The following is a 12,590-nucleotide window of genomic DNA, read 5'->3' as shown; positions in this document are numbered from 1 at the left end:
AGTTGTGCCCCCTCAGGGGCCACACCCACAACTTCCACAGCTCCGGGTGGGGGTGGATGATCGTACCCTCCGCCTGTGAAAGGAGATCTCTCCTGATGGGAAACTCCCATGGAGTGCCGTCGAGGAGAGAAATCAGGCCCGAGAACCATACTCGGCCCGGCCAGAACGGGGCTACTAGCAGAAGACAGACCCCGTCCCGGTGCACTGTCTCTAGAACTCCCGGGAGCAGAGCTATCGGGGGGAAAGGCGTACAGACGAAGCCTCGGCCACGTCTGTACCATGGCATCCAGCCCCAGTGGAGCTGAATGAGTCAGAGAGAACCAGAGGGGACAGTGCGATGTCATCTGAGTCGCAAACAGGTCCAACTGGGCCTGGCCAAAAACTCTCCATATTGAGATACCCAGGAATGTGAACTGCTCTCAGCGAGAGAAGTTTGCCCTTGGACCACACAAGGCTCTGGTACGCTAGTTTGTACAAACGGCGTGAGCGCAGACCTCCCTGGAGGATGATGTAAGAGACCACCGCTGTGTTGTCGGTGCGTACCAACACATGGTGACCTCTCAGGTCTGGGAGGAAGTGAACCAAGATTTCCTCCACATGTCCAAGGCACGTAGGCATCACCGCGTGACCCTGATCATGCAAAGCGGGTTTCCCCTCGGGGAGAGGTATCACGTTCGACGCTGCTGCCATCAAACCCAGCAGTCTCTGAAACTGCTTGAAAGTGAGTGACCGGCCTTCTCTGACTCTCGTGACTGCGGTGAGGACCGACTCGATCCGAGCAGGGGACATACGTGCCTGCATCGTGGTCGAATCCCACGCTTAGATAAGTGGTCCTCTGTAATGGCGAAAGCACACTTTTCTTGGCGTTTAGCCTCAACCCCAGTTCTCTCATGTGGGCGAGAACGACATCTCGATGTCGAACCGCCGTCTGCTCTGATTGAGCTAAAATCAACCAATTGTCGATATAGTTCAGAATGCGGATGCCCTGGAGTTGCAACGGAGCCAGGGCTGCATCCACACACTTCGTGAAAGTGTGGGGTGAGAGTGCAAGGCCGAAGGGAAGAACCCGATATTTGCCCCCAAAAGCAAACCTCCTGAACTTCCTGTGAATGGGAAGGATGGAAACATGGAAGTATGCGTCTTTCAGATCGATCGTGATAAACCAGTCCTCGGACCTGATCTGAGACACGACCTGTTTGAGAGTGAGCATCCTGAACTTCAGTCGCATGACTGAGCGGTTCAACTGACACAGATCTAAAATGGGACGCAACCCCCCATCCTTCTTTGGAACTATGAAATACCGGCTGTAGAACCCGGACTGTACTACGCGAGGAGGGACCACCTCGATGGCCTCCTTCCTCAAGAGAGTAACTACTTCTTGTTCCATGACCAGAGCCTGCTCGGGGCCCACCAGCGTGGGCGTAATCCCGTTGAAACGAGGCGGAGGAGAACCAAACTGGATTCTGTAGCCTCTCTCTACAGTATGCAGGACCCACTGAGACACATTTGGCAGTAGTTTCCACGCTGCCAAAGAATCTACTAAGGGAATCAGTCTCTCGAGACTGACCTCTGGTGTAATGCTGCATCCACACACTTCGTGAAAGTGTGGGGTGAGAGTGCAAGGCCGAAGGGAAGAACCCGATATTTGCCCCCAAAAGCAAACCTCCTGAACTTCCTGTGAATGGGAAGGATGGAAACATGGAAGTATGTGTCTTTCAGATCGATCGTGATAAACCAGTCCTCGGACCTGATCTGAGACACGACCTGTTTGAGAGTGAGCATCCTGAACTTCAGTCGCATGACTGAGCGGTTCAAATGATGCAGATCTAAAATAGGATGCAACCCCCCATCCTTCTTTGGAACTATGAAGTACCGGCTGTAGAACCCGGACTCTCCTACGTGAGGAGAGACCCCCTCGATAGCCTCCTTCCTCAAGAGAGTAACTACTTCTTGTTCCATGACCAGAGCCTGCTCGGGGCCCACCAGCGTGGGCGTAATCCCGTTGAAACGAGGCGGAGGAGAACCAAACTGGATTCTGTAGCCTCTCTCTACAGTATGCAGGACCCACTGAGACACATTTGGCAGTAGTTTCCACGCTGCCAAAGAATCTACTAAGGGAATCAGTCTCTCGAGACTGACCTCTGGTGTAATGAGAGCAGCTAGCTCGGTGCCCTGCAACGGTGGACCGGCAGGAGACAACCGAATCAGCTGCTCTAGAGACCTCTGCAGAGGTGGCGAACCTCTTAGCACTGCTACGTTCCCAGGCGGTGACTGAGAGTGGTGCTCGCGGGAGACTGCTGCGCCCTGTAACTCCGGCAGGGTTAGCAGACCGATCTCCTGAGGGCACTGAGGCGAGACGGACACCGTGTAATGCGGTGCGAGACTGACCTCTGGTGTAATGAGAGCAGCTAGCTCGGTGCCCTGTAACGGTGGACCGGCAGGAGACAACCGAATCAGCTGCTCTAGAGACCTCTGCAGAGGTGGCGAACCTCTTAGCACTGCTACGTTCCCGGGCGGTGACTGAGAGTGGTGCTCGCGGGAGACTGCTGCGCCCTGTAACTCCGGCAGGGTTAGCAGACCGATCTCCTGAGGGCACTGAGGCGAGACGGACACCGTGTAATGCTGTGAAACCCGCCCCACCCCAGAGGGGCCTGCCCTCATGAGCCCTGTGCCAGTGGCGTCAGGACTTCTTGGCCGAGGACCTCTTAGTCTTAAGTATGGTCCGCAGATGCGGCTTAGACTTCGAGGCTCCCGACCCAGAGCGTTGCTTAAACTTGCGGTCCCGACGCGGAGGAGCACGTGAGGCAACGCTCTGTTTTTGTTTGCTCTCGCCCAGCAGCCCCCAGAGCTAGAGAGTGGCGCGGGAGGAACTGCTGGAATGCCGCCGCCAGTTTATGAGCCTCCTGGTACCTATCGACGATAGAATTGACTGCGTCGCCGAACAGGCCCGAAGGCGCAAGTGGGGCGTCCATGAGGCAGACCTTATCTCGTTCTTTCATATCTGATAAGGTCAGCCATAAATGCCTCTCCGCCGCCACTATAGCTGCCATAGACCTGCCGATGGCACGGGCGGTCTCTTTAGTGGCACGGAGAGACAAATCAGCGGTCCTCCTGAGCTCAGTGATATCATCAGAATTGAACTGCTTATGCTCGTCTAGCTCTTTAAGCAGGTCAGCTTGAACGCCTGTAACACCGCCATAGTGTGCAGACATACACCAGCCTGACCCGCTGCCGAGTACCCTTTGCCCACCAGCGCTGATGTAGTTCTTAGCGGCTTGGAGGGCAATGCCGGAACCTTTAAAGATGATGCCGCGTCAGGTGACAGATAGCTCGCGAGCATCTGTTCTACCTGGGGCATCGTCTTATAACCGCGCTCAGTCATCCCCGTCACATTGCCATAATAATCGAAGGCGAGGATAAAGAGGCGGGCCGAGAAGGATCTTCCCCACGAGCTTGACACCTCGGTGAAAAAAGGCAGGCTCCGGCGCGGAGGTGGCAGCTTAACACGCAGAAAGTGCTCATCTAATTTACTTTTCTGCGGCTCAGCCATTTTCTCGGCGGGCCCATCGATGTTCAACTTGGCCACCACACAAGTTACCACCTCTGAAAGCTCCTCATACTGGGGTGTTTGAGGGGGCGAATCCTCATCGACGCCCACCACATCAACCTCCTCGGAGGAAGACAGGCGGAGCGTCGTTCCCGTTCCCTGAATAATTATGGAAAAAGTAAACGTATCAATAAACAGCAACAGGGCATTTCCTAACAAATCTTTACTTTATTTATCCTCGGTTTAAGGAGTTATTTGGTAATATGTAAACACGATTCAACTATTCAGTCCGTCTCTTAGGGTAACCTGATGTATTCAGAGTGAATTGTGCTTCCATAAATATCAGAGGCAAGTTCAAAACAAGAGTCACTCTTTTTATGAAGTACAATGTAGGAGGATTCTCCAATCTTTCATACTGCTGGATGCAGCAGGTGAACATGAGGATACACAGCAGGATGAAAGAGGCGGATATGAGCATCCTTAAACAGTTGTTTGGGTTCGGGTCTCAGGTTTAGCTATGTGCATAAGGGCACATTTTTGGTATGGTTTAATACTGTATAGGTCCTGGTGCATTGCACCAGTAGCCAGGCATATACTCAAAGTTTTGTGGATAAAGCAATGGCCCCAGAAATAGTGTGGTTTCAGGCCCTCCTGCCATATATATCTGTGAAGGTGAATGTCCCTATTAACCAGGGGAAAAGGTGTGGAATGTGAACGTCATTCTGACTAATTGCTCACTGCGGTGGGATTACACAGGCTGCCAAGAATTATGGGAACACAGTGGGAAAAAGAAAACTGCTTGAATAGCAACCCAGCAACATGCAAAGTAAGTTTTTTTTTTTTTTTTTTTCTCTCACACCAAGGGCCATGCTCTGCCAATTCCTGCTGCTCAATTTTTTTTTCAAGGCCTCATTAGTGATCATTAGCAACTGAAATGGCAGCATTTATTGTTGGATAAGAGGCGTCACAATAGAAGTGTTCCTCAGTTTCAGGTGATGGTCTCCTCAAGCTTCCTGTTCATCCCTTGTTGAAGCTTTCTGCTGTTTTGTATGCATATCGGTTTGCGGTTAGTGTCACAGTAATTGCACAAGCATAGCATATGAGATACTAATGAAGTATGTGCCACAGATGGTTTCATATATTGATTTTACACTGAAAGCTGACATGAACAGAAGTGATCATTCATGATGCATCTCTGTAAACATATGGATCAATTACATACATGAGTGTCCATGCTAAAGAAAAGGAAAAATCTTGTTTGAAGCACATGTGACTTACGCCTGTTTCACACCACAAGCGTAAGCTTCGCATCAGCTTCACATTAGCATAACTAGCGCCATATCACTGCACCTGCATGCAGAGTATTCACACCTGAAGCGTTTGTACAGCATCACTGCAGTGGCTCCAAAGCTACATATTTCTTTACAAAGATGCCTATAAATTTGTTTTTAGAAGTTGGTCAGTTATAAATTTGAAGTGTAAAAGTCTTGTTAACATGGGGATTTGCATGTTAACGCGGGGATTCGCATGCAAACAACAAAAACAGCTCAGATCATGTCGTTTCAGTCATATAGAATGTGCTGTTTTTAATGTTTTTTTTTATTACACCATACTTTAACACAAACTGAATAATTAAAAACAAGTTTAAATGGGTAAATCTTCTATACGTATTTTTTGATTCTTCATTTTCTTTTCTGATATATTCCAATTCTATGTTCTGACATATTCATATTCTGTTTCAATGTAATGTCTCTAAAATGGCATGTTATGGAACCATTGAGTAAAAAGTAATAATATATTTCCATTACATTTTGAATACATGTAATTGTACACAATCATTATTTTAAAAAATGAATAAATAAATTTAAAAAATGTAAAAAGCTTAAAGCTTCTTAACATGCACCAATTCACAATAAGTAGGCAGTAAAGAGTACATTTATCTGTGAAGGTCTTGTAAGATCTTCACACCCATCTTGTTTTATGTGTAAATAATTAATGATGTTTTATTAAGAAAGTTCGGGAGGAGCACGTTAGATACTTAGCCTAATTAGGGGGGGGGGGTACTCTGGGTTCGGGCCATTCCCGAGCTCGGAGCTCTTCCCCGGACAGCATGCCAAATATGCATTAATATACTTCAGCTAATTATGTGTAAGTGTGAACTCGTGAATATGTGAATAATTTTGGGGAAGTCGCTCCACATGACCACATGATTTTATTGGCGAGAGAATTTTATAACATTGTACCCATATTTGGGAATATTGACATAAAGATAAAATAAGTGGTCAAACATGGAAAAGTCAACAGACCAAGGGCTGTAATTTATATGCTATAGTGCGTAAATAAATAAATAAGAAGAGGTCTTTGAAGGATCAGCAAAATAGCTGTAGACTGCATATTTCCTTATGCAAATTCTAAATACTTATTTGGATATTTATATTCGGCATCACAGAAAATTCTTACCTTGAGGCAGAAAAAGCAATATTCTGTTACAGAATCTCTTATTGCGTAACTAATATGAATGTGCTGGGATTAAGCCATGTTTATTAGGAGGTATCCTTTCACCCCTGTGATGCATGTGTATTTCACATGAAACTCAATTTGGTTTTGGTTGAAAGCCATAGGATTTAGCCCCATAATGTCAGTGTAGTGTATAATGTCACTGTATACCATGCTCTTTTTTACCCATGAGTTTAAAAATTTGTCATGAAAGAATTTATATTCAAAAGAGTAAAAAGGAGTAACAGCAAGGGTCTATATTTAGACTACTTTTAGTCTGTGGAAATTGTGGAAGAATGACAGTAATTTCCTCTGAAAAGTATTTCCTCAGAGTATATGGGGTATCCTTGTGCTAGTTTGGTACATGTAATGTGAGTTCTATTTAAAGAGCATGCTAATTACAAATCAAGAGCATTCTGTGACAGAAGCTGGGACATGTCACACACATCATTATCGTGATAGATTTGTCATAAAAAAATTTAATCTTGGAATGTTTGGAATGCTCTGGTTACTAATGTAACCTCGGTTCCCTGAGATAAGGGAACGAGTGTTGCGTTGACACTCTTATGGGGAAACTCCTGTTTACTCTGATACTGAAGTCTGATTTGTTCACGTTCGTGTAGCTGCACGAACCAATGGCACTTCGACCCGCCAAAAAGGGAGCAGCAACCACTATATAAGTCGGCTCAGAGTGCCATTTCGTCAGAATCTGTCGACTGAAGCGACAGTCATTGATTTGCGTGCAGCCTTATAGCACGGCAGCCTATGCAACACTCGTTCCCTTATCTTATAGAACCAAGTTTATGTTAGTAACCTTATTGTTCCCTTTCGAACGGTCTCTCCCATTGCATTGACATGCTTATAGGGATCGCGTCCAATAGCGCCATGCTATAAGCAAATGCAGAACGACGCCGCTCTGCGAGTCTAGTCCTGGAGCACTGAGTATGTAAACATGAGCCAATAATGAGACCCAAGCTATTTAGGCTGAGGACTACATAACATAACCCTCTCCACTTATAAGGGGATTAGCTAGAATTAAGCGGACAAATTCCGTGCCTGCAGGGCAGGGACGTCCAAGTTATAAAACCTGGTAAAGGTAGACATGACGAACAGTCGGCAGTTGCACAAATATCATAGAAATTCCGCTGGACCAAGCCCAGTGGAGAGACTGGAGCGGCTCAAATGGAGGGAGGACTATAGACAAGTCCCAAGTTGGCACAATAAGAGGACAAGGCAGATTCAATCTCCGAGCTCCCCTCAGAAACTGAAACTGATTGACCAGCCACGAGTGAATAATTCACTGCAATGGCTGCCATATACACTTTGAGCATGGAAGGGGTGCACCCCTTATCCAGCAGCTCTTGTAGAAAGGTTAGCATTTGGGACACATCACAAGAGGACGGGTCCACGTTCCCTGCTGCACACCAGTCAGAGAAGACTGACCATTTTAGGGCATAAAGACGTTTTGGATACGGAGCTCTAGCCTCCAAAATGGTATTAGATACACTCGCTGGGGGGCTGCAAAGACTCCCATCGAGGGGCCAAACATGAAGATTCCACAGCTCTGGCTAGGGATGCCAAACCATGTCATTTGCTTGCGAGAGAAGGTTCTCCCTCAGTGGTATTGGCCAAGGGGCTGCCGATAGCAGCTTAATCAACTCAGGGAACCACATCTGATTCCTCCAGAGTGGGGCCACCAGGAGGACTGAGCATCTGACTTCCCTGACCTGAGGAAGCAGGACAACCGGGAGGAAGGCATACAGGCGAGTGCTGGGCCAATCGTGGGCCAGGGCTCACTGTCTCAAAAAGTTGATTGGGCAGTGAAAGTTGTCTTCTGAGGCGAAGCGGTCCACCTCTGCCCTCCCAAAGACAGACCAAATAATTTGAACTGTTTGGGGATGTAGTCTTATTTCTCCTGAAACTACCATGTCCCTGAACAGCATATCTGACCCCTGGTTCAGTCTGCCCAGCACATGAACTGCTCTTAGTGAGAGGAGTTTACCCTGCGCCCATAGAAGTAGGCATCGAGCCAACCGGTGAAGGGACCGTGACCTGAGACTGCCATGGTGACTGATAAAGGCTACCACCGTCATATTGTCAGAAAGAGGAGGCATCGGTCGTGACCACCTTCCTTCTGGAGGTCAGTCCCAATGGGAAGCCTGACTGAAAGAGGTGAGAGGTTTTCCAAGGGGCCACGACTCTGATGCAGTGGTGGGTTACCCTGAGAAACGTTCCAGGCACCAAGCATGGGACGGAGCAAGGGGCTACATGTTGAGCAGGCCAAGATGAATCACAGAGGAAGTGACATGAGGTGGGTAAGGTCAGGTAGGGTCATCAGAACTCTGGCTGGACTCGTCCATGGTGCAGAGAAGTTTGGCCTCGAACACTTGCAGCACGCCATGTACTGGTGAGTTCCTGGTGAGAACTGCCGGCAGGAACGGAGCGGCCATTGGCGGGAGGAATGTTGACCGCGTCCCTTTAGGTACCACTCGTCAAGGAAGCTGCGGGCGTGCTCTTCTGGAGCCGAACAAGCCAGGTTTAGATCCTCCGCAGTCTTAGAACGCGGATCATCTCTCTGTCTACGCTGGACCGTGTTGTCTGCATGAGAGGTGGGGTTTCGTGCTCTTTGCCGGAACACGCCCACTCTTCAGCATCTGAAAGCGTTCATGACATGGAGTCATCCAAAGCGGCTTCCTCCTCAGATGTGTGGGCATTGCCCAGACAGGCGACACACTCAACTTCGAGCCACAGTATGCCACACTTGCCGCACGACATTTACAACAACTTTGCTGGAAATTTGCTCAGAAATTTGCTGTTAGTGCTGGATTTCCACAGTTGAAGCATTCTGGCTTCTTCTGCTGCCGGGGCTCCTTCTACTGCAGCGAGCAGTAGGCTGAGTTGAGCTTCTTCCTTCTTGGGCTTCTTGCTTGCAGAGTCAGTGAGGAGATTATCTTCGTCGCTGAAGGAGAAAAATTCTGACGAAATAGTGCTCAGAGCCGACTTATATAGAGGTCGGCTCCTCCCCTTTTGGTGGGTTGAAGCGCCATTGGTTAGTGCACCTACACAAACATGAACAAATCAGGCTTCAGTATCAGAGTAAACAGGAGTCCTCCCATAAGTGTGTCAACGCAATGGGAGAGACCGTTCTGAACGGAATATCATTCATTCCCCATAAAGGTTATGACAGAAGTATTTTCATGTGTTTTCATTTACTTCTCGGTCATTTAATTTCTTGTTTTCCTAAAGTTAGATCATTCACAAATGCAAAGCCTGACTTTTAAAACTATACTATGAAATTGCTGTATTTATAATGGGGACCAAAAGTCACTATGGAAAATTTTGTAATTTTATCGGAAATGTTATTATCATCATAACAATTTTAATGAAAAGTATAAGTGGGGGGGGGGGGGGATTAACAATAATTTCTTCCATAGTTTGTCAATCTTGATGATCCCCAGCATGATTTGAAATTTTAAAAAGCATCTTGTGCTTTAGTGAAAGGAAGAACTTCTGTCTTTTCTCATTATAAATTTGAGTTAAGTCCCTGAATTTGAAATTAATTTAGTTATCAGAGAGGATATAAAATTGCAGTTCAGATCTGAATGTAAGGAAGTTCCAATGAATTGAAAATAAAATAATGCATATACACTCTGCTGGGTTTAAATAAATAAATAAATAAATAAATAAATAAATAAATAAATAAATGTATGTATGTATGTATGTATGTATGTATGTATGTATGTATGTATGTATGTATGTATGTATGTATGTATGTATGTATGTATGTATGTATTTATTTATTTATTTATTTATTTATTTACCCACCCAAATGCTGGGTTCAGCCTGTTGGGTCAATATATTGGGTTATTTTTTTATATTTTTACCCAGGTGTGTTTTTCTTTAACTCATTGCCACCTTGTAAGTTTCACCTTGCGCCAAATGAATACACGACCACGGCTGAAACACGATGCGACTTCACTGTTATATGTAACATAGTCTCGCATAGCCAGACCTTCAGACTGACTGCAGAAGGTCTGGGAAACTTGGCCGCTTTGAGTGACCAAGGACCGCCCAAGAGGCAATATGACTGACAGGTAAAGCAACCAATCATGTTTAATTTTGTGCCACATCATGTTTAAGGGTGTGGAAATGTCCCCACAATAACAGACCGGTGTGTAACACTCTTAGACGCATTTTAAAGAGTCTATGCTGTGAACTTTACATATTTCACATACTTTTGAAAATTCAGTGCTTAGTTGATCCTGAACCTCACTGTCTCGCTTTCTAAAATACTGCACAAATAATCTGCATTTCAGCATAACACGATGTGTCAGAATAAGTAATTATATGGTTTTAACACCACAGAATATTTACTTTGGTTAAAGGCAAAATAGCAGTGCTACAAAAATAAAACTATCTTTATTTTGTCACTTTCAGTTACACTCAAACTCAGACAAAGGTGATGGCTCCGTCCAATATCTACTCTCTGGAGAAGGTGCCGGTAACATATTCACAATCAACGAGTTAACGGGTGATATTCATGCAAAGAAAAGCCTGGACAGAGAAAAGAAGAGCCATTATATCCTCCACGCTCAGGCTGTCGACCGCTTCACCAATAGAGCCGTGGAACCTGAGTCCGAATTCATCATCAAGGTCCAGGATGTTAACGACAATGCCCCCAAATTCCCAGATGGCCCCTTTTCAGCCTTCGTGCCTGAGATGGCAGACATCGGTAAGCCAACACCGGGAGATGGGGGGCAGTGTCTGGGGGCAGTGCTCGTGGACCAGACGAACATTTTGTCAGTAGAGCTTAGGTTTTTATTAGCTGGCTCATCAGGTTCAGACCGCAGAGTCCCAGTGCAGATCTGAGCCTTTCTGACCAGGACACCAGCTCATCTCATGCTGCTGGTTGGTTGTGGTGGATTTATAGTGGGATTTATTAAAGCTATTGTTTCTTATATAAAGCCTCTCAAGAGGACACTATTTATTGTCTGTTGTAGAAAAAGTGATTTCAGGAGTAATGTCAAAATCGAACCAGCATCTCACATAAAAACCTCAAAAGTATATTCACTCGCACAAGGGGTGCAAATATTTTGAAGTGCTTCCAAACTAATGCAGCATTCGATAAACAAAACCCAGCTGTGTTTACCTCTTTTTCCACCCGTATCTCAATTTGAAACGTCAGTGTTTTATAGATCTGTGCTATACACCCTAATACATGAGTAATCCACGTGCAGAGCTTGCAGTCTGCATCAATTGCAGTCCACATCAACCCTGCAGTAAATAGACTGACAGGAAAGTGCTAATTGTCTGCACCGTTCTTCCTTCCTGTCCGAATCAATTGGCTGGACTCAAGCCAAAGAGCTTTTAAATTATCATTCCTCACAACCTGTCGGCACAATGTTCCCCTCTGGGCACAGCTAGGGTTAGGCCAAGGATTATTTCTCACTTTTGGCCTTGAATCTCTCTCCTTCACCACTTTTAAAACATTGAGTCTTTAAAACTAGTTGATTCTTTAAAAATTAAACCCAAACAGAAGGTCATTATCTGTATATGTATCTGTACCTGTTGTGATGACAAAATTATCTGTACAGCATTCGGGTGAAACTAGATGTGAACAACACTGGACGTGCGTCAAAACTTAATTATGGTTTCAATGTAGAGAATAGGTTTAATGTATTAATTATATATATAAAATAAAAAATATAAATCAGATCAAAAAATAAAATCAGTATTAATGCGATTAATTATTTATTGTTTTGGTTTTAAATGTTTTGGTCAGCAAGAGTTTTAAACATTTTTTTATGTTTTTAATGGCTATATTTATTTGATTAAAAATACAGTAAAAACTGTAATATTGTTAAATATTATTACATTTTATAATAAGTGTTTTCTATTTTAATATATTTTAAAATTAATTTATTTCCTGTGGTGGCAAAGATACATTTTCAGCAGTCTTTTTCATTTATTAATTTATTAAGCACCAAATCAATAAAATGTTTCAAATTCTTAATATTTAACAGTTGTGTTTCAAAAATAAGAAAATGTGTATGATCTAGAATACTCATGTGATTCAAGTTTTTGGAAATATCAGATAAATAATAACTAAAAGCTGATGATTCAAATCAAGCTTCAAGCTTCAAATCAAACTGTGCAAATTTTCAATCATAAATTTCTCACTTTAATTATATTCGCTTCACAGGCATGCCATTGCATTATAATTTTAGAAATATTCATTAGAAATATCGCTTTGTTCTATGTTAAATAATTAGCTTTTTTTCCACCTATTTTTCGATATAATTTGTTATCCTCAAGTCATTATTTGTGCCTTTCCGAGTAAGACTTTCTGCTTCGGGTACAGAACAAGCACCAGCAGTCTCTGACTCCACTTTACCAAGCTGTGATGAATTAATCATCAGCAACACAGAGCCATATAAGCTGGTTGAGGGCCTCTGGCCTTTCAAGAAGGGCTATCCTAGAGTCTGGTGCCTTCTATTGTGTTTGTGTTTTTTTCTTAAACTGCGAATGCGTTTCTGGCTAGATCAGT

At 44.7% G+C, this 12,590-nt stretch overlaps 1 protein-coding gene across 1 annotated transcript in view; it reads left to right on the top strand.

Moving 5' to 3' along the window:
- LOC107550723 (cadherin-18-like) overlaps window positions 1-12,590 on the top strand; it is a 53,231-nt gene that overhangs the window by 17,945 nt on the left and 22,696 nt on the right. The window contains exon 3 of the mRNA XM_016232086.1: window positions 10,481-10,775. Within this exon, the coding sequence (XP_016087572.1) occupies window positions 10,481-10,775 (295 nt within the window). The remainder of the gene's footprint in view (window positions 1-10,480; window positions 10,776-12,590) is intronic.

Source organism: Sinocyclocheilus grahami, unplaced genomic scaffold (genome assembly GCF_001515645.1).
Source record: "Sinocyclocheilus grahami isolate Dianchi unplaced genomic scaffold, SAMN03320097.WGS_v1.1 scaffold406.1, whole genome shotgun sequence".
Taxonomy (NCBI): Eukaryota; Metazoa; Chordata; class Actinopteri; order Cypriniformes; family Cyprinidae; genus Sinocyclocheilus; species Sinocyclocheilus grahami.
Note: the sequence above shows the minus strand (reverse complement) of the source record. Positions and strands in the feature narration are given on the sequence as shown.